The sequence below is a fragment of the Ostrea edulis genome, chromosome 7 (assembly GCF_947568905.1).
Source record: "Ostrea edulis chromosome 7, xbOstEdul1.1, whole genome shotgun sequence".
Taxonomy (NCBI): Eukaryota; Metazoa; Mollusca; class Bivalvia; order Ostreida; family Ostreidae; genus Ostrea; species Ostrea edulis.
In genome coordinates this window covers 69,859,778-69,882,302 of record NC_079170.1, presented here as the reverse complement: position 1 = coordinate 69,882,302, position 22,525 = coordinate 69,859,778, and the positions used below count along the sequence as shown (strand labels likewise).

The window sequence follows — 22,525 nt, the reverse complement described above, 5'->3', positions numbered from 1 at the left end:
TGCTCAAAGTTATTGCAGGGGACACTTGCGTCAGTGATATGCAGTAACCATAACTCGCTATTGATTTGCCCCCATGATGAATGCGGATCGGAAGCCTTTCTGAGTCTATATTGCTCGTCATACCTAAACCAACCAGCAGGTCTTGATGCGGCGAGACGAATGTCACGCATGTACTTTAAGAGCACTTGTGCCCTAGTCCTATACTTTTCAAGAAAAATGCTAGAGAAAATAATAAAAGCGGATGTCCACTTTTCTATTGACAGATATGTGTTGGATTTTGTTTTAATTAGGCACATTTTACCATCCCTAATTTGTAATTCCCCCTTCGAGTCCATGTCATTAGCTAGTTCACGAGCAGATTTGAGGAGTAATGCCAAATCGATAAATTTTCCCTCCCATATTTTGTGTTTTAGTTTGATGGGAATGTGACCACTTAATGGGTCAAAGGTTGTAGGGGTTTGAATAGGCTGGTATTCATTTACATCAAAAGGGGCAAAATCAAATTAAGGCATTGTTTCATCAATAATTGGCAGGTTTAAGACCGACTCACCCTCATTTTGATTCGTGGATTGCCTTTGATCCCGTTGTAAATCCATTGTACATTCTTGACTAGGCTGTGCAGCCACATTGATGATGGCTGAGGGCGTTGTTGTTTCAGCTGCAGATGTTGAATGTTTAACCCCACTGGTTCTGGCTCTTCCCCTGCCCCTGGCAGGTGAGGCTTGTTGTGACTCAATTTGCCTTCTAGTTAGTGTCCTTTTCGTTGATCTAACAGGTGGCATTTTGCAGATGTTGTTGGATTTTCAGATTCACTTTGGAAGACAATGTATCTCTCTTGGCGGGAAAATTTTAAGAGGAAGTAGAGGAATTTGTCAATTTGTACCACTATCTACTTCCTGTGAAAGAGCTTAGACAAGTTGTACTTGTCATTCCCTAATTTTCTTAGGGGTGCTCCGTCAATTAAGTGTGATTATTTGTATATTTATAAAATAATCTATATTAGATCACTTAATCAAGGATTTCAAAAAGGAGAATTATCAATTTCACAAAAGCAAGGAATTATTTCCATCTTACCAAAGGGAGATAAACCAAGAGAATTTTTTAAAAACTAGCGTCCAAAATCTTTACTTAATGTCTCATACAAAATTGTTTCTGTATGCATTGCAAATAGAATAAAAAGTGTTTTATATTCTTATACATGACTACCAAATAGGATTTCTCAGAAATAGATTTATTGTTGAAAATACACGTATAATTTATGATGTTCTTCAATGTGTGCAGAACAAAATATACCAGGAATTATTTTCCTTATTAATTTTGAAAAAGCATTTAACTCAATTTCTTGGAAATTTGTGTACAAAACACTAAAAGTCTTCAACTTTGGCCCTGACCTTATTAGATAGATACATGTACTTTATAATCAAGCTCAGTTATGTGTTATTCAAAATGGTATATTTACACAATTTTTCAAAATAGGGAGGGGCTGTCGACAAGGGGGCCCTGTTTCCCCCTATATTTTTAATCTTTGTGTAGAAATCATGGGATATATAAGACAAAACAAAAATATGAAAGGAATTAAGATTGTCAAAGAAAAAATATGTTTACTTCAATATGCTGAAGACGCTGTAATATTTCTAGATGGTTCAGAAAAAACTTTTAAAGTTCTTTAGATCTTCTTTTTCAATTTTCCAAATTTTCAGGACTTAAACCAAACCAAACATAACAAAAACAAAAGCTTCATGGATTGAATCCAAAATTAACTCAACAGACACATTATGTAGTGCTACAGGACTTCAGTGGACAGGGAAACTATTTACAGTTCTTGGAATGATATACACTGCAGACTTAAAAAACACAATGCATTTGAATTTTCATAAATGTCTTCAACACATTAAAAAGGAGATAAAATCCTGGTCAAAAAAGAAACAAATCTTCAATTGAAAAATTTGCAATCATAAAAAGTTATCTTTTATCCAAAATTACTCATTTATTTGATGTTCTTTCACAACCTGACAAAAATGGATAAAAGAATTGGAAAAACTTTTTAAAATTTTTATATGGAACAACAAAACAGAAAAATTTCAAGAAAAACAATGCAACTTTCAAGTTTTAAGGGGATGGTGGTCTTAGAATGACGAATATCGAGCTCTTTATCAAATCTTTAAACTAACACGGTTTAGAAGATTATTTCATACAGGCTGTAGTTGGATTCCACTGTTCACTGAAATCACATACTGTAATATTGTCCATCCATCTCAGCTTGGACCAGAATACTCTAAAGTTAAAGCAAAAATATTGATAATAGTTTCTGGAAATAAGTTCTAAATGCAAGGTGAAGATAACGAACAGTGATCAATCTCATAATTCCTACAAGCAATACAAAATAGATAGTTGGGCAAACACGGACCCCTGGACACACCAGAGGTGGGATCAGGTGCCTAGAAGGAGTAAGCATCCCCTGTTGACCGGTCACACCCGCCGTGAGCCCCATATCCTGATCAGGTAAACGGAGTTATCCGCAGTCAAAATCAGTGTGTCAAGAACGGCTTAACAATCGGTATGAAACACGTCAGACAGCATTTGACCCAATGCGAGGTTGTATTGACGAACTAGATCGTTATAACGACCATAGAATTTGCGAAATGCTGACTTCAATCGAGACTGTTAAATATATTTTCAGATTTTCTAAATATCATATGCACCATAAACCCCAGGAGATATTTAAGTTGAATCTTTATGGTATAACAATAAAATCATGATCCAAAAAGGGTATGTTTTTTTCAAAGTCTTTGTATGAAAAAGGGTTTACTATTGTAGGTAAGCGATTTGACGGTAATGGCAACTATATGCGTTTTCAAGATATTATTGAAATTTTTTCTCTTAAACTCCCCATCACTTTTAATGAGGGAATAAAAAGAGCGATTTGGCATTCTTGGCCTAATGTTAAACATTACAAGTCTAACTCCACTACAAGACCTTTTCAGCCCGATTTTATGAACATATTCAATAAGAAAGGTTATATGGCAATACATGACATATTTTTATCTTCCCATAGGTACAATAAACCAAAATATAAATCTAAGTGGACCAATGAACTCAAGTTAAAGGAAGATCTTGATTGGAAACAGATTCATAAAAATATTTTTCAATTCCATTGGATACAAGGTTAATATGGTTCAATTTTAGAATTATTCATAGAATCCTAGGCACAAATAAGTATTTATTTCTGTCAAAAATCAGATATGATAATTTATGTTCTCTATGTTGAATTTAAGCTGACAAAATTCTGCATGTTTTCTTTCGTTGCCCAACTGTGTGTCCATTATGGTCCCTTTTAGAGAAATGGATATTTGAAAAATGTAGAAAAAGACTACAGTTTGATGCAATCACAGTAATACTAGTTTTTCCTAAAGAAGATGAAGCCAGCAATCTAATAATATTGCTTGTCAAAAGGTATATATTCAAGAAGAAAAATGATAAAATGCTATTTCAGAATGTAGTCAAGTACTTGAAAACATACATTTTGTATTATGAATTTGAAGAACAAATGTATTAAACAAAGAATGAAACTGATGTGTTCAAAACAAGATGGTTTAACTGGAAATATTTATTTGAAAATGTATGTATGTAATGATATATCAATATATTATTTGTCGAAATGCGCATCTGGTGCATCAAAATTGGTACCGTATAAGTTTTACATTGTGTGTATGTGGGTGATTGTGTTTGTTTATCTGCAATTGAAATAAAATTTGAAAAAAGTCATGTGATCATGAGGATCTTATTATATTGGCTATTAGCATCTGAAGATTTGCGATTAGACCAGAGGAAAATTTGAATTGTATAACCAGCTGCAGAAAAATTGCATACATGGCATCTGTATGACCAGCTCTAAGAATTACAAGGCATTGGTATAAAGCATTAACCCAAATCTGTAGAGTTACAAAACAAATAAGTGCATTTACTCACTTCCATCTTCCACCAACCCTCTCCTTGTTTAAATTGGTGTATTTATTTACTAACCTACATTAAGAACAGCAGTCAACACATACGTATGATCATTTACATTATTATATTTTATAGTTTCGTTGACTCGTTGGGACCGCGGTGTCAAACATCATCGGAAGTGGTCTCTGCAATGAGTGCACTGGGTCCGCTTATTTTAGAAATTCTCTCAAAAGAATTTCATCATTCATCTATTATCGAAGTCATCACATTCCTTTTCTTGGTGTCCCCTGCAGAATTTCTTTGCACAGGTTCCAAAGCTGTAGATATCTATCTGTTTCGGTCATATTAATTTAAACGCATGACCCGCTGATCCTTCCGACTCATATTTGAATGATTTCCATGCCAATGTTACTACAATGATGTTATTCATTGTTTTAAAACAGTTTTTCTGCACTGATACTCTTCGGATATAAATCGTTCTATGAATGTGAAATTCCACTTGAAAAGGTAAAATGACACCAGATGATACAGATAAAGCCATCATTGTGTCCTTTAGAATTTGAACTTTGTATTTACAAAATACACCTCTTGACAGCTTGATCGGCGTGTAAGATGTTTTTTGAACAAACACCCAGGGTGTGCATTAAATTTGTACCAGAAAATACGAAATCCAGCATCGTGAAGCCTTTTTAAAACGATAAGATTATTTGGAGTATCTCCGTAGCCATGGAATTCTATAAATAACTGTGACACATCAGCTAGTTGGTGTGTATTTATCATGTTAGGCACACTTTCCCATTCAGCACCTTCGACATCAGCCTTAAGAATAGCCATGGGTGACGATTGATGATTCAAATCATCACGGATTTTCTGTAACGGGGCTACGAAACACTTCCGGTACTCGCTACTAATTCCCAGTCGATGAAACCAAACCCGCGGTGCGTGCTGATGTGTCCCGAATGGCGTTGTGGGGTCGAAAGCATATACATTACAATTATAGGTTGTAGCAATATCGTCGTCAAAAGACAAATCATCGCGGATACCAAACGAATACACAATACAAGGATTTCTGTATTGCAGCATTTTATCGTGACACACATCCCATCCACCATCGGCTAGCCTTCCTATTCTCAATACATGTTGACAGTAAAATTGAGTTGTTTCAATATAGTTGAAATACAAATTTGCGATTTCATTACCTTTCATATTCCTTATTACTTGTTCGGTAGGTAAGTCTAAAGGCAAGGAATTAGTAGTTTTATCCCTAAGATTTGGTTGAACGAAGTAGACCGCATAGCACTTACTAAATCTGAGAGTTGCACAATGAACTAATCTGTCGAACCACACTATTCTGAAACCTCTCTCGTACAACAGTCGCAAACTCTTCAATATTTGAAAATAGTTGAGATTTTTCGCATCTCTTGGATCAAAATACAGCTCCAGGAGAATTTGTTTGACTTTAAGAATGGACTTTTCTTGCACAATCGTGTGGAATAAAGCAAGATTTGGTGTACTTACAGACATTGTCAGTATATCGATGACGCTGTTGGATATGTTTGTCTTACCAATCCAATATTTTAGAGTATTTACATACGATAATGGAGTTGCGTATACGTTACATTTATATCGAGATACCATGTCATTCGAGAAAGTGTTTTCTGGAAATGCCCTGTTAGACAGGAAAACAACACAATGCTTTCTGGGAACGTATGCTGGATCTGCACATATATACCATCCATTCCGCTTGACTTCACCCGCACGATCTTTGAAAGCGCAAAATGTTTGAATTGTTGTGACGTAACGATGATACAAGCAAGCGATGACGTCGGCAGAAAGCGAATTCAATTCCTCCTCAGCGGGAAGTCTCAGCGGTAACTCTCCCTCGCCTATGTATTTCTTTGGCAATGTCAAGATACAGTTTTTATCATATCCCGGGGTATACTCTCTCTTGTAGAACTGATATTGCTCTGCATCCGAGGAATTAAACGAATTCGAGTTTTCTCTGTTTTTCCCATTTGTTTGGGAAATGATGGTTGGTGATTGGAATTTTCTAGACTCGTTCAGCTCTTTCAGTTCATCATTTTCTGATGACTTGCGATAATACATGTATACCAATACTATTCCAAAACATATAGCGACAGCACGGATTATCCGGGACTTTTTCATAATGGACCTGAAATTAAAGAAATACACATTTATCAATCCGTCTGTGTTTAGTAAACAGAAAGGTGAATATAACGAACTGCGATCAATTTCATAACTCCTGTGAACAATACAAAATTACGAGTAGGACTAGCACGGCCGCCTGAACATACCAGAGGTGGAAACAGGTGCCTAGGAGGAGTAAGCATCCTCTGTCGACCGGTCACACCTGCCGGGAGACCTATATCTCGATCGAACAAACAGTGTAATCCGTAGTCATAATCAACGTGTAGAGAACGGCCTAACAATTAGTACGCGGGTACGTTAAGGCAGGTTATGAAAATGTTTACTGGGATAAAATCCGCGAAACAATGTGACGTCATAATTGAAATAAGTATATATTAAATTCCGATTTTATTTTTTATTTCAGTTTTATTTATGCATAAAATAAACCATGCAGCTACTAAGATCCAACGAAATTCGAAATGCTATACTGTTGTTGTGTAATTTCTGTCTGATCGATATGAAAGTAAACTGATGACGTCATGACTACACATCGAGTGACGTTGACACATGCAAGGAATTTGTTTATGTGTGTCATGCAAATATCGACAAAATGTAGAGTATTTGAAATATATGACATGGGATATATGGAATATATATGTGAAACGCTGAGAATTTATTGATATTAAGAAGGTATGTTGATATCATTCATTGACAACTTTGTTTAACGGAGAAAACATTCCATTTAGCATGTCGATCCGATTTTCCTCTGTCACAGACTGAAATAAAACTGCAAAAGTAGCACATTAGCCCGTATACTTTTAGAGACTTTTTATACACCGTTTGAAAGGTCATAAACTAATGTACACGGCAATTACTGATAGAATCCTCTGTTAAGAAAACTTTTAAAGAAAACTACATAGCATCATGCAAAATGTAAAACATGACCTAGATGGTTTCGTGTTTAAATGTTCAATAATTATTTCTTATTGAAAGTGGTAGGATTCTATCAGTAATTCTGATATACTATGGGTATTTTACCGTCATTATCGCCAGTTAGACCAATATTTGAATCTTGGGATAATGTGTTACTTTTACATTTTCTATTAAGGTACCTCCATGATCTATTTATAACAGTCATGCAATGACGTCATACGGAAGCGCATGTTTGTCATGTTGTTATGATACAAAATGTTCTCATGTAAACAACCAAAATAGTTTTTAAGAGTTAGTAGCTCCCTCTCTCTAGGTAAGACAGATTTTAAAAATTATGCAGTCTACGTGCATAAATGAAGCATGACCTGCCTTAACATACCCGCGTATGAAACACGTCAGACAGCATTTGACCCTATGATAGGCTGTATTGGTAAACTAGATCGTTATGACGACCATAGAATTTACGAAATGCTGACTTTCAATGGGACTGTTGAAATTCCTGTAACATCAATTTATTGTCAGTAGCCTGCTTTGATTTAAAAATTAATCACACGCAGAACAAGCTCTTCCATATCGAAAACTGTTAAGAGACATAAACACCATATACGGGTAATAATGAACAATTTTCTTTTACCTAAATATGGAAAGCTGACGATAGAAAAGCTGAAGTCATAAAGTTGAGCTGTTATGATCAATGAAATTTCTAAGTATGAAGAAGATGTAGAAGACTCTGTCCATGTGGTGTATTTTATTTCGAGTTCACTGAGATATATCAAATTGACATATTAACAGAAATTGTTTACAGACAAAATATCATCGTTATATTTAAATGTCCAGTTTAAGACCATAGAAAAAGATATTTTCTCACGTAGATGCTTTTGAATAAATCCTGCATCAACAGAATATAAAATAATCAGACCAGGTGTTAAAGGAGTACAATTTTTGCCCATGGGAATTCCAACAAAATATGTTTATGTAATAATATACCGTTATCACCTGTACATGATCTTTATGTCTCTCAATGGATTCGATATGCAAGAGCTTGTTTTGCATATGATTAATTTTTAATTCAATGTTCCTGTCAAAACCTAAATAAATAATTGATTTTGCAAAATCTTAAGCCGTCACATGAGGGTGGAATTCTTTTACTCCCATATCTTTTACATCAATATTAGAGACGTAGTATCACTTGCATAAGTTCTACTTTTAAAATAAAGTCAAGTTGAAAGGTCAAGGTCAATATTGAAATGAGATTTACAAATTTTCAAGGTGATTTAGGCTTCTTTCAAATACAGTAGAAGTTTTGAGATCTTGTATGGAACTTTAAATTCTTGTCAATTCAAGTAACCATTCCTTTTAATTTGTAATATTTTGATTTAAATATATTTGATACTATGAAAGGTAATTAGTTCAGATTTCTTAATTCTGGTTCTTACACTTTTCACCTTAAAGTTGGGGTCAAAGATCAAGGTCATACCTATATTTTGTATTTTTCATACAAATTCAGCAGCACTATACCCACTGACTGTTAACGCTAATACGGTCAAATTGTTAATTATAAATAGATCACAATGTTAATTATAAATAGGTCACAATGGTAATTATAAATAGGTTACAATGGTAATTATAAATAGGTCGCATTGTTAATTATAAATAGGTCACATTGTTAATTATAAATAGGTCGCAATGGAAATTATAAATAGGTCAGAATGGAAATTATAAATAGGTCACATTGTTAATTATAAATAGGTCGAAATGGTAATTTTAAAGAGTTAAAAAGTTAATTATAAACAAATGAAATACAAAAGTGGATGAAATGTCATACTGTAATGCTATACATTTGAAAGGTTAATTCTAAACAGGTCAAGCTACAGATTCTAAACATATGGCACTGTAAATTCTAAAACAGTAATTGAACTCTCAATTCTAAATAAATCGTGGGCATTAATTTTAAGCCGGTCAAACTATTTTAAATTTTAAACAGTTCAAAATGATTTTGAGTTTTAGGTCACAGTCACCTCTCCTTTATAAATCACCGTGTTACAGTCTCTTAGAGGTTTGTGTGGGTCTTTTTAAAAAACTTTTCAAAACCCACAGGTGGTGGAAAGTGGCTTTGTTGAAATAGTAGATGACATGTAATGATTTTAAGGTTAAAGAGGGGTATACAAGATGTCCATTCAGTAGAGAATGCTAATTTTGATGTCTATCAAACTTTACACATAGAAGATGTTGGTCATTTAACACCAGTAGAATACTAAAATTGATTTTCAGATTGCATGTCATATAATTTTTATGCCATATTTCAAACAATAGGGGCATATTGCTTTCCACCTGCTGGTCGGTGTGTCTGTAGACCGTATGCTGTTCGCTCAATATATTGAGAACCATTCACTTGATCGTAATGATATTTCATATGTACATGTAGTTTGGTTTTGGGTAGAAGGTGGCCCCTATTGATTTTCAGATCTTACGAGTTCAATGAGGCATAATTTTATAATTCAATTTAAAGTTAGGAAATACAACGTTATTTATGATAAAAAGTTCAATTATTTTGTATCGTTAAGATTTTTGTAAATCTGCCAGCTGGTAGAAACTGGGAACACAAGTTACGTTATATACATTGTATGTTGTTTCAAGGTGAAGGTCAGTTGATCCAAATGTGTATTGAATTTGAAGACCAGAACAGAATGTATATACGCAGTGCTTAGCTTCGATATATCGATTTTCTCGTTGTTGATCTAGGTCCAAGCGGTTTTTAACAAGTGCATGGACAAAGGTGACTGGGTGGTGTTTTTTTTAAAAGATAAAGTTCTTGCTCCAACAAAACATTCACGTCTTTTTTCTCGTACCCTCTTTCGAAAAATACTCCGTCTAAATCCTTTCTACCGACAACTAGCACACCCTTAAACGCCACAAAACACCTTGATGAAATCTTATTTACAAGCCGTCAGCGTGATAATTGGTTTATTATCGATTAAATCTAATCTGTTTATGAAATGGCTAGTAGATGTTTTCAAACCCGAAGGCGCACATGACGTCACGCATAATGGCGCGTAAGATAGCGGAATTAAATATGCATATCACAAAAACTGAATTTCGTCGCTTTCAAACTAAAGAAAACAAAACTACGCAAAATATTTAATTCAATAAAGATTTAAAGTAGTTTTAGGCATGAAAAGGATTAATTTTGCTGAAAAAATGAAAAAAGTTTAGAAACATGCGTTGTGTCCTTTAAGGAAGGCCCAGGTCAAAGAGGGAGCGGGTCCCCTGCCTCCCCCTCCTCCTCCCCCTGAAATCCGCCTACAAGTACCGTCGTTCCATCACTCAAACAGGTGAATATATATACATGTATAAACTAATAATGAAGACCTCTTCACTAGATGAAAGACAACCTTTTCCAAACAGGAAAATTTTGTAGGAAAACTGAAAATCGTGACGTTAGTGGTTTCTGCATTACCACAATGAGGTTTCCCCTAGGGAATTCTAACATTGAAACTGCCAGCGGGAAATGTCCCCTGGGTATTCCTAACATTGGAACTGCCAACGTGGTTTTTTTTTTTACCGATTATATCCCCTTGTTGGTAAACATTATGAAACCTGGCGTAAAAATCTTATATTTTTCACGATTGCTTTTTTTATCACCATGATTTTAATTCTTGTGTAAACATTATTTTACTGAATGATTGAATTTGATATGAACTGTCATGCTCACAATGAGTAATATCATTGTTTGATGGGTATAATATCTTCTGGGTGTGAAGAAAACAAACAAGTCGCGTTCTGTTGTTGTTTGTTACTTGTATACATGTATCTGTCATTCAATAATATCTTATTTTAATTAGATTGTCTACTAATCATAGTCAAATGATTATTTTAATTAGATTGTCTACTAATCATAGTCAAATGATTATTTTAATTAGATTGTCTACTTATCATAGTGTAATGATTATTTTAATTAGGTTGTCTACTTATCATAGTCAAATGATTATTTTAATTAGATTGTCTACTTATCATAGTGTAATGATTATTTTAATTAGGTTGTCTACTTATCATAGTCAAATGATTATTTTAATTAGATTGTCTACTAATCATAGTCAAATGATTATTTTAATTAGATTGTCTACTAATCATAGTCAAATGATTATTTTAATTAGATTGTCTACTAATCATAGTCAAATGATTATTTTAATTAGATTGTCTACTAATCATAGTCAAATGATTATTTTAATTAGATTGTCTACTTATCATAGTGTTATGATTATTTTAATTAGATTTTCTACTTATCATAGTCAAATGATTATTTTAATTAGATTGTCTACTTATCATAGTGAAATGATTATTTTAATTAGATTGTCTACTAATCATAGTCAAATTATTATTTTAATTAGATTGTCTACTTATCATAGTGAAATGATTATTTTAATTAGATTGTCTACTAATCATAGTCAAATGATTATTTTAATTAGATTGTCTACTTATCATAGTCAAATGATTATTTTAATTAGGTTGTCTACTAATCATAGTCAAATGATTATCTTAATTAGATTGTCTACTAATCATAGTGTAATGATTATTTTAATTAGGTTGTCTACTAATCATAGTCAAATGATTATTTTAATTAGGTTGTCTACTTATCATAGTGTTATGATTATTTTAATTAGATTTTCTACTTATCATAGTCAAATGATTATTTTAATTAGATTGTCTACTAATCATTGTCAAATGATTATTTTAATTAGATTGTCTACTAATCATAGTCAAATGATTATTTTAATTAGATTGTCTACTAATCATAGGGTAATGTTTATTTTAATTAGGTTGTCTACTAATCATAGTCAAATGATTATTTTAATTAGGTTGTCTACTAATCAATGTGAAGTGATTATTTTAATTAGATTGTCTACTAATCATAGTGTAATGATTATTCTGATATATAAGCAACACTACCCAGTCTGATTAAAATCAGCTCCTCGATCCGCTCCCCTCTATTTAATGTCTTGATCCGCTCCCCTCTATTTAATGTCTTGATCAGCTCCCCTCTATTTAATGTCGTTACACGAGGTAGCGACATTAAAAAAGGAGGAGCGGATCGAGGAACTGGTTTTATTCAGATTGCAACACTACCTTACTGTCTGTTCCTGTATCGTAAAAAAGGGGGAAACTTGATCTTTTCCGAAAATTCTCATTATCGTTATTCTTCCTAGCAGATTTTTACCTGTTATAAACTCACCTTTAAGGAACATCCGACTCTATTCTAAGCGTTGTACTTTTGATAAACCCATTAGAAATGTAATTATTTTATGTATGGACCTGTGTACTTGCCTGAAGGACACTACTTCATCTGTTTTCCTTTCACCCGAATGTCACCATTAAAGCTATCTACCATAACCCTCTTGGGGATGTCCGTTGAATTCTCAGTATCTATATATCTGAAGAAAAAAAAAATACATAATTTACATATGAAGCAAATTTAAAGTAGAAGTGAAGTTTCACTGCAGATAATTGTAATGCCTATCGCAGAAGCATATATTTCTACTGCTGTGCTAGTGTACTATTTATCTGATTTTTTTGAAATTCTCCATTCTACAACTTCCACAATATTTTGATATATTGATATATTATCATAACATTCTTTCGAAAATACTTTTTTCTTGCTATAAGTGTGTTATTGTGGTGCCACACACATGTGTAACCCCCCCCCCCCCCCACACACACACAGAACCAAAAAAAAAAAAAACCCCAAAAAACAAATAAACAAAAAATGGGGAAAAAAACCCAGACAGTGTGTTTCAATTTTGAAAATATACATGGAGAGTGTATGCGGAGATGAACAGAAAGGCTTCACGTCAGCATACAATTCAGGACGCGCTTACACGCCTCATGCAGCATGTTGGCGTAAACCGCAGCAGTTGTGATCTAATGTATTTTCAAACACAAGATTTATTTTCTATAGCTATACTGTTCTTTCATTTCAATCAAAGGGGTGCCGCCCTTATAATTTTGAAAAAAGGTAGCAAAAAATAAGTAAATAAATAAAAACAAAATTAGAAGATTTGTGAAGGCGATATCTACTCATTGGAGCGGCGAGTATAATGGCGATCTGTGGTCAATGGAGCGAAAAGTGTGAAAACTAAAGTTTACACAGACGCAAAATGGGATGCACATGTATTTACTTTTGACATACCCTGTATATGTCCGGTGTGGGTACATGTATTTACTTTTGACGTACCCTGTATATGTCCGGTGTGGGTACATGTATGATTGATGTCAATCTGACTAAAGTATACAGACTTCAATCTGACTAAAGTACAGACCTCAATCTGACTAAAGTACAGACCTATATTATAGGTCTGTACTTTAGTCAGATTGGGTTGATGTGTAATTGATTGTAGATCTTTAATATTATAAAGAGTGTGATAGCGAGTTCACTGGTCAGTAAAATTCTAGTCACTCCATATAACGCATGCTTACAGCACTTTTCTCACTTTCCTACCTGTGTCCCTACCCGTCTTGAGTCAGGTACTGGTCCATTTTCTGTCTGAAGCGTATTGCGTATTTAGCCTCCAGGCACATTGCCTTTAGGTTGCAAAGCAATACAAATAAACTGCAGAACCCTCAACAACCTTGGTTTTTGATATACTAAGACCTGTTACACCTGTACCAGGCGGGTGTAAACAACAAAAGGGGCTTCCTTGCTGTAAGTGGGGGTTCGCTACCAATTGTTCATTGTTTAATTAATTAGTCGATTGATGTTTGAAAGCTTTAAAGAATCTAGGCTGTAAGTCTTTAAACATTTTTCGATAAATATTAGAATATGAGCATAGAAATTAAAGGAAGATACTGAAAATTTAGTTCAAATTCAACGTCTAAAACAACTTGTTGAGATTTTCTTTTTTTCTTTGTCACATAATCCTGCATTTCAAATTTCAAAACTAGAGGGATTGATAAGTACTAATAAACCTGTCTATCTTTATTTCCTAATAGAGGGATTGATAAGTACTAATAAACCTGCCTATCTTTATTTCCTAATAGAGGGATTGATAAGTACTAATAAACCTGCCTATCTTTATTTCCTAATAGAGGGATTGATAAGTACTAATAAACCTGCCTATCTTTATTTCCTAATAGAGGGATTGATAAGTACTAATAAACCTGTCTATCTTTATTTCCTAATAGAGGGATTGATAAGTACTAATAAACCTGTCTATCTTTATTTCCCAATAGAGGGATTGATAAGTACTAATAAACCTGTCTATCTTTATTTCCCAATAGAGGGATTGATAAGTACTAATAAACCTGTCTATCTTTATTTCCCAATAGAGGGATTGATAAGTACTAATAAAGCTGTCTATCTTTATTTCCTAATAGAGGGATTGATAAGTACTAATAAAGCTGTCTATCTTTATTTCCTAATAGAGGGATTGATAAGTACTAATAAACCTGTCTATCTTTATTTCCTAATAGAGGGATTGATAAGTACTAATAAACCTGTCTATCTTTATTTCCTAATAGAGGGATTGATAAGTACTAATAAACCTGCCTATCTTTATTTCCTAATAGAGGGATTGATAAGTACTAATAAACCTGTCTATCTTTATTTCCTAGTCCGGTGTTATGTGTATATAGTAGCCCTCCACCCTAGTCATCCCTCCTCCGGAAAAATGGCTAAATAGTAGTCCCCCCCCCGCCCCCCGATATAAATGGCTATAAAGTAGATCTTTCCCCACGGAAAGAGTAGGATAGTAGGATCCCCCCTTATAGCCAGATGACCCCCCCCCCCAGGAAAACCTACTATATAGTAGACCCCCCCCCCTTCTTTTCATTCCAGTTACGTTTACGGTGGACCATTCCCACCATACATATTCTTTCCATCCTGAAATTAATCCTTTTCTGGCTATTCATTTCTTTTTCATCCTACATGGAGAGTTAATTTCCGAATTCCCTTGATTGAGATTTTTGGAAATATTTATTATTCAACAAACATTTCATTCAGTTGAATGTTATGAAAAACAATCATTTAAAATATAAAATCAGAATATTTCGTGCTTGTAAAACAGCACCTATTTAGGCAACTCTGAATTTGTTAGTTAAACAAATAAGTTTTTATCGTACGAGGAATCAAAATTGTCTCTCTCCATTTGATTAACACAAAAACTTTTCATACAGATAGTGGAGTAAAACTTAAATTCTACAACTCTGTTGATTGTCTACCCCTGATTCCAAATTACCGCTACTAAGGAATAGACTCGCTCTCTCGCTAGATGATTCTTAACACCTCATTAGGAAAACGTGGGATTTTGCAATTGAATTAGAGGTTTTTGAGAGGATCATCCCCCAACTGTTCTCGGGTCATTGGTTGATTAATAGATGTGAACATGCTATCGATATAATCGTTAATTATTCCAGGCGGTGCAACTCCCAACTGTACTGTCAGTACTTTGATTTATACATATTCGTTTACAAAACTTCTCCAAAGATGAATTTATTTTGAATCTGACAGATAGACAACCTCATCATACTTTATTCCCATACGAAGAATATTCTGGGGAAAAATTGATTTTTAACATGCACTCCTAAAACTTTTTAGCTCATCTGAGCTGAAAGCTTAACAATTATTCATTTTGCCATCTCAATTTATTACATGTACATGTTCATACATGTATATTACATGTATCTGCTATCCTAAAAGATCCGAGATTGTTTTAAAAAATGAAAACGAAGACTCGGGGTAATATTTCGTCCATTTTGTATTAAAATCTTTTGCGCAGCCCCCCTCCCCCCCCCTGAAAGTTTACTATATCTTTGCACCCCAAAAAATGTTGGGCCACCTGGGAAAATTGGGTTTATACCTAAAATATTTGGACCCCCTGAAAATATTGCCTGGATCCACCCCTGGCTCAGGTTGGTTTTGTTTCGTTTCTAATTAGGCCTAGGCTCGTTTCGATTTCGTTTCGTAGTTTTTCAGGTGCCCTAATGATCAACATATACAAACGAAAAACAAAATTACCAAAGTGTCAAAAGAACGGCCTCAAACCATTTGTTTCATCTAAAAATTCGAAGTAAACATGTTTCAGCCAATGATAATAATGCATTGTACATTCATTATTTCAAAACATTGAAAATGAATCCTCATGAGAATATGAAAGGTACGTAAAATGATGGTACATACAATCTTTCTTTTTACATCAGACTTTGCGTTACCATGGTTATCAGGGAACGTTTTCTTTATTTATTTTTGTTCTTACTTATAAGTTTGTCTTAATTAATACGTGAACAAAATCTTTGCTAAGAAACACTTCTACTTCAATAATGATGTGTTAAAATAGCGCAGTAGAAACGCACAGCTACTTAAAACTTGCGTATCCATACCGACCGCCTCGTGGAGGCCCGTAAAATTTGTCCATTCATGATAAAAATTTCTAATAATTTTATGCGCTTTTCATCAGATGTGTTCAAACGTGGATATAACATTAGAAATGCCAACAAATTAAATTAATATTGTACATGTACTCTCTAAATTGTACTCGAAAATAAAGATATCCTACCCTTCAGTATGTTTTCAATGATAATGCAAATTACAATTGTGAACTAGCAAATTCTCATGTTTTACACTTTCTCAGTAATGCCGTAAAGCATATCTCTAAAATTTGTCTCTATGAAAATACATGTACATGTATTTGCATTCAAACTATCGGGAACATACACTTTTCAATACTCAGATCTATACAATATCAATATTTGTTGTACAAAGCCCGAGTGATTTTCCATAGTCTGTTATCTAAAATCAAAACCAAAAACGTGAGGGGGTAACCCTGCTATGGGGGAAGATCTACTATATAATAGTGTTTCCCCTTAGGGGAAAGGCTACTATATAACCATTTTTCCGGGGTGGGGGTGGGGGGGTGGGGGGTGGGGGTGGGGGGATTTACTATGGGGGAAAGGCTACTATACAACATCGGCAAAAAGAATCCAGAATTGCGTTCTTTCAACCCCTCTTTGTTTGAATGTTCCATACTTATGGTTACATTATGACGATGTATCAAAATGTTACATTATTATCTACTCTATGATATCTTAAAAGAAAGCAAATATTATGTATTACATGTAATGAAATCATCGAATCAAATACATTAATTACACTAAACACGATCATAGAAAAAGAATATCAAGATTCAGGTGGAAATGTGAATTTAAGTCAAACTATGTTAGTTATAGACCCCCCCTTCCTCCCCCACACACCTTTCGATCCAGTTCGCCTTCCCAATGCCAAAACTTGCCGACGCCCGATATTCCCGGCCGTTAGAAGAGTCGTACTGTAGTTTTCAAGATTTGTACACAGATCAGTGGCGGATTTAAGCCCCCCCCCCCCCCCCCCCCCAAATTAAAATTTTCAAATTTAAGGTAAATCGTGGTATCTTCTTTAGAAAAAATGTACTAAACGGTAAAAGAAGCAACAATTTCTTAAATTCCCGGCGAAATAAATGACACAATCTTTTGATTTCTTGATTAACCTTATTGGGAGAACTTAATTTTTTTCCAAAAACCCTTAAAATTTGCGTCACATTTTATTAATTTCACCTGATGAGAAATGATAGAAAATAATACAAATTTCTAAATAGGAGACATATTCCAAGCCCTATAAACTCTGTAAAATCCAGGAGCTTCCTGGGGCTTCGCCCCCGTGGACTCCCACCAGGGCTTCGCCCTGAACCCACTGGAAGCCTCAAGGCGGACCCCAGACCCGCTGCCTCATAACGTCCCCCCCCCCGTAACCGCAGTTCCTGGATCCGCCCTTGCAGATTGTTCACATTCATAAATTCAATATTGACAAACATATCGAAGGTAAAAACATTGGAAATTTGCAAGTTTTTGTTATTTTTTTTGCCAAGTACGGTCATGGTCAGATTCAGATTCACAAAAAGAGCAGGTTTCCAAATCAAAATATTTACATGAGCAGAATTCCAACAGGATAACAAATAGATTTCTTTGGAAATATTCAGTCCCCCATTAAAATTTAGCTTGATAGGTGTTTGGAAATGCTTATATACATGTATTTGTCAGTTGTCGTGTTGATGTTAAGATCAAACGGCAAAAGATGAAGCCCCCCCCCCCCCCTACTTTGATTGCCATAATATCAAGTACATGTAATGTTAAAAACAATTGGTCTCTAGAAACCTCTGTATTTGAATGAGTACGGATTAACTGACGCAATCGGAACCTTTTGGGTCTTTGAGGTAAACTCGGAGAGGTGCCTAGAATGTATTACGTTCACCGGAAGTACGAAATTGGTACAAAATGTGCGTCCAACCACTGCGCAAGTCACTGATTATTGGTTATCGCCATGTTTTTAAACTTACTACGTAAATATATCATAGTTTTTAAACTTACTACGTAAATATCTCACATTTTTTAGCAAATGTTACTTGTAAAAAGACATTGAATGAATTTTATAGTTGTATTTTGATTTGATATAAAAATGAATGTTTTAGTGATACATGTACTTTCGAAGTTGCATTTAAATACTCACCGGAAAGGCCAGATAATGTGCGATTGTCATCGACCATGACGACATTCGATACGGGGTCAGGAATTTTATCATAAGTTAACCATTATGAAAACAACTTAAATATCAGGTTTGAGAACATTCAATTCACTTCAAAGAACTAGAGATATTTTAATCATGTTGATTTTTGATCGGTCTGACATTCATTGTGTGCCCAACCTGAAAAGATCTTAAATATTAAAATCGTAAACTTACATTGTAGTCCCTGTGAAACCGCAAAGATTTAGTTAAAACAATATGAAATGCAATCCCTAATTCTTTGAAATCACTTTTTCATATATCACTTAAAGGGGCATTAGCTTTGAAAGTGATGGCAACCATTTTTCTCTCAAAATTTCTCAATGGCATAGGAATAGACATGCATATCAATGACTAATTAAAAAACATTTATTTTGTCCTTAAACAAGAGAAAATTAATAAACTTCGTTTTATAACCGCTTTTAGTGTAAAGAAATATGTAAGGAAGGTTTTGCAAGACAATTCTTATTTAATTACCAAAATTACACATTTATGTGCCTGCTTTGAGGGCAGAAAGTGTTGAAATAATTAAATACTGGTGTTATCATTGAAATATATAATATAGAGCAATTTTCATTGAATTCAATTTTTGGTGACGAAATGACAGCAAATGCCCCTTTACATATTCACAAGTCAAAGGTTGTGGATTCGTTACATCGCACTAACCCTTGACATCAGTAACCATTCAAAACATGGACTCAAGACTCAAGACGGAGCATATGATTGGTTTGCAGCCAGTAGTATGGAGCCAATCAGAAAACGGCCTTTATAATCGATCAAAAACGAAACAAAACACGCATAGCGCGGCATCGGCAACTAGTCTGTGGCTAATTGTGGGAAGAGGGCCCAGAGGACATCGGCAACATGGTGTAGAATTTGTGACCGTCAATTGATTTTCGGATTTAAAAAACAAAACAATTAGACAAAGTATTAGGTTATTAGCCGCATGAAAACGATGGGTTACCCAAGTATGTTTGTCGATTGTACTTCAACAAATCGAACAATTATTGAAATAGATCGATAAACAGCTACTACATTTTCGGGACGAAAACGTGAATTATCAATTACGTTACATATAAAATCAACACTTAATGTTCATGATATTGAGAAAAGTACCCCACGAAGAAGAGTTAGTACGAAGTAACGAATCAATAAACCTTGACTTGTGAAGATTGCCCCTTTAAGTCTCCCTCTTTCAATAATAAGAAATATCACTGCTAATGTATTCTAACATCAAAAACTTAATACCATTCCGTGCTTCACATCTACATGTACAATAGCAAACACTGAGATGTATGCATATAAATATTTCTCATACCACGTGATGTCTTCCGTCGTAACAGTATTTTTTTGTGGCCAACTTCATCTGTTGCTTCTTTCCTCAAATCCCGAGCTGGTTTTGTCTCGGCACCACGCAGAGGCATTCTCTGCAATATATCGACATATGAATAGAAAGGATTGATATGAAACATTATGCGCTATTACCTCATCATACTTTAGGACAATGTTGGGTTATTGAACATATCTACATATCTTTGCATGTAAAACTTTTATCCGTATTGTGGTCTAAACTTACCCCCCGGGGGCATAATTTTTTCAAACTTGAATCTGTACTATTTCTGGAAGCCTTCGTGTAAAAGTAAACTTCTTTGGCCCAATGGTTCTTGAGAAGAAGATTTAAGATTTTCCATATATATTCGCATGTAAAACTTTGATCCCCTATTGTGGCCCCATGCATCCTAGCGCCCCCCCCCCCCCCCACCCCCAGGGGGGATGATTTTTACAAACTTGATTTTGCACTATGTCAGAAAGCTTTCATGTAAATCTCAGCTTTTCTGGCCCAGTGTTTTTTGAGAAGATTTTCTCCCCATATATTAATACGTAAAACTTTGATCCCATATTGTGGCCTCATTCTACCTCTGGATGACATGATTTTAACAAACGTGCATCTGCACTATGCCAGAAAGCGTTCATGTGAATTTCAGCTCCTCTGGTGCAGTGGTTCTTAAGAAGAAGATTTTAAAAGATTTTCGCTATATATTTGTACATGAAAAACTTTAATCCCCTATTGTGGCCCCAACCTACCCCCAAGGGTCATGATGTGAACAAAACTAAATCAGCACTATGTCAGGAAGCTTGTATGTAAATTTGTACTTTCTTGGCTTAGTGGTTCTTGGGGAGAAGATTTTGAAATGACCTCAACCTATTTTTGCATTTTTGTTATTATCTCCCCCTTTGAAGGGGACATGGCCTTTCATTTGAAGAAACTTGAAAGCCCTTCACCCAAGAATGTTTTTGCCAAATTTGGTTGAAATTGGTCCGGTGGTTCTGGAGAAGAAGATGAAAATGTGAAAATTTTACTGACGGCGATGCTGACGACAGACATTGGACAAATTTCGATCAGAATAGCTCACTTGATTAAGCCTTCGGCTCAGGTGAGTTAAACAGACGGCTTTTTTAAATTCACAGTCTTGAAACGATTCAAAATTTTTGTGTACATTGTGTGAAAACAATGAAAATAAAAAAAATCATCCAAACCGGTTTATGACCCGTTCATGTGAATATCGGCACAAAACACGATACGATAGGATACACGCACGATACGATAGAATACACGCACGATACGATAGGATAGACACACAATACGATAGGATACACGCTCGATAAGGTATGATATACGCACGATACGATAGGATACACGCACAATGCGATAGGATACACGCATGATACGATAGGATACACGCACGATACGATAGGATACACGCACAATACGATAGGATACACGCATGATACGATAGGATACACGCACGATACGATAGGATACACGTACGATACGATAGGATACACGCATGATACGATAAGATACACGCATGCTAGAACACGATAGGCATGTTAAGAATAACGTTGCGGGTGCTGCTACTATCAGATATGGTATCTCATCTTTAAGAATTGAGAGGTTTAAACTCAATTAAGCTTTATGTATAAGTTCTAATCAGAACAACCTTTGACAATATTTTCGAAAAATAAATAATTTAAGAATAAAGATGGTGGAAATATCGATTTTCATTTGTTTGCAAACAATCGGGATTTCTATCCATCAACATCAATAATTCCCAAATAGTTTTACAAACCGTCTCCAAGTTAGTCCGAAAAAGAAGCGGAGGCTTGCGCTGCATCTGTTCTCCGATGATCTAATAGAATACGAAACGAATTAGCACCTGTAAGTCTGGTCATCTTCATCAGATTTAAATCACCGTGCTTCAGGAGTCGATCCCTATAGACACAATTCGTACGGTAAAACTGTGTGGTGGGTTGAAATTCAACATATATCTAAATTCATATGTGAAAGCAATATTTTTGTGCGCACGTCTAGAGGCTTGGCATGTTAAAAAGAATTTCTCTGGTGTAGTATACCCCCTTAATAAGAAGAGTATTGTATCGCCGTGCTGTGAACATGTACACAGGTAGTGATCTCCCCCTTTAAATTCTCGGGTGACTGGTTTAACACTCCAATTATATCTTCAACATTGTTACCAGGCCAAACTAAATCTTACCATTAAATTCCTTCCCAATATAGCACGCAGTGGTCCCATGCGTTCTTTTTCACAATGTTTACGAATGGCAGGGTTTTGAGTCGATGCAAACTCCACACTACGTCAATTCTCGGCAACTCTAATAGAGTAGTAAATAGTGTACAGAATATACCGGGTCTGAATGGAGCTGGGAACCGATCAAGTGCGTTACTTAATCACATAAGACCTTTCCAGCAAATTCGGAACTTCTCAGGTCTTTTGGCAAACTCAAAATTAAAGAATATTACCTAATTGTACAATCACAGGGTTTAACACGTATATGCACAAATGATCCCGGTACCCGTGTTAAGATCACCCTGCACACTGTTAAGATCACCTCTTA

At 34.9% G+C, this 22,525-nt stretch overlaps 1 protein-coding gene and 1 long non-coding RNA gene across 2 annotated transcripts; both read right to left on the bottom strand.

Annotated features, from left to right (window-relative positions):
- Positions 1-3,506: 3,506 nt before the first annotated feature.
- On the bottom strand, positions 3,507-6,113 carry LOC125655337 (uncharacterized). Its single transcript, XM_048885596.2, has one exon. The coding sequence runs from the start codon at positions 6,052-6,054 to the stop codon at positions 4,501-4,503; it is 1,554 nt and encodes a 517-aa protein (XP_048741553.2). The 5' UTR covers positions 6,055-6,113; the 3' UTR covers positions 3,507-4,500.
- Positions 6,114-12,159: 6,046 nt separating this feature from the next.
- On the bottom strand, positions 12,160-21,928 carry LOC130048461 (uncharacterized). Its single transcript, XR_008797252.1, has 3 exons — positions 21,742-21,928; positions 19,929-20,037; positions 12,160-12,458 (listed from the first exon to the last, which is right to left on the bottom strand). It is a non-coding gene; the product is annotated as an uncharacterized LOC130048461 (long non-coding RNA).
- Between the last annotated feature and the right edge of the window lie 597 nt (positions 21,929-22,525).

Coding starts and splice junctions, on each gene's coding strand:
- LOC125655337 (XM_048885596.2), bottom strand. CDS start 6,054: ATGTATTATCGCAAGTCATCAGAAAATGATGAACTGAAAGAGCTGAAC.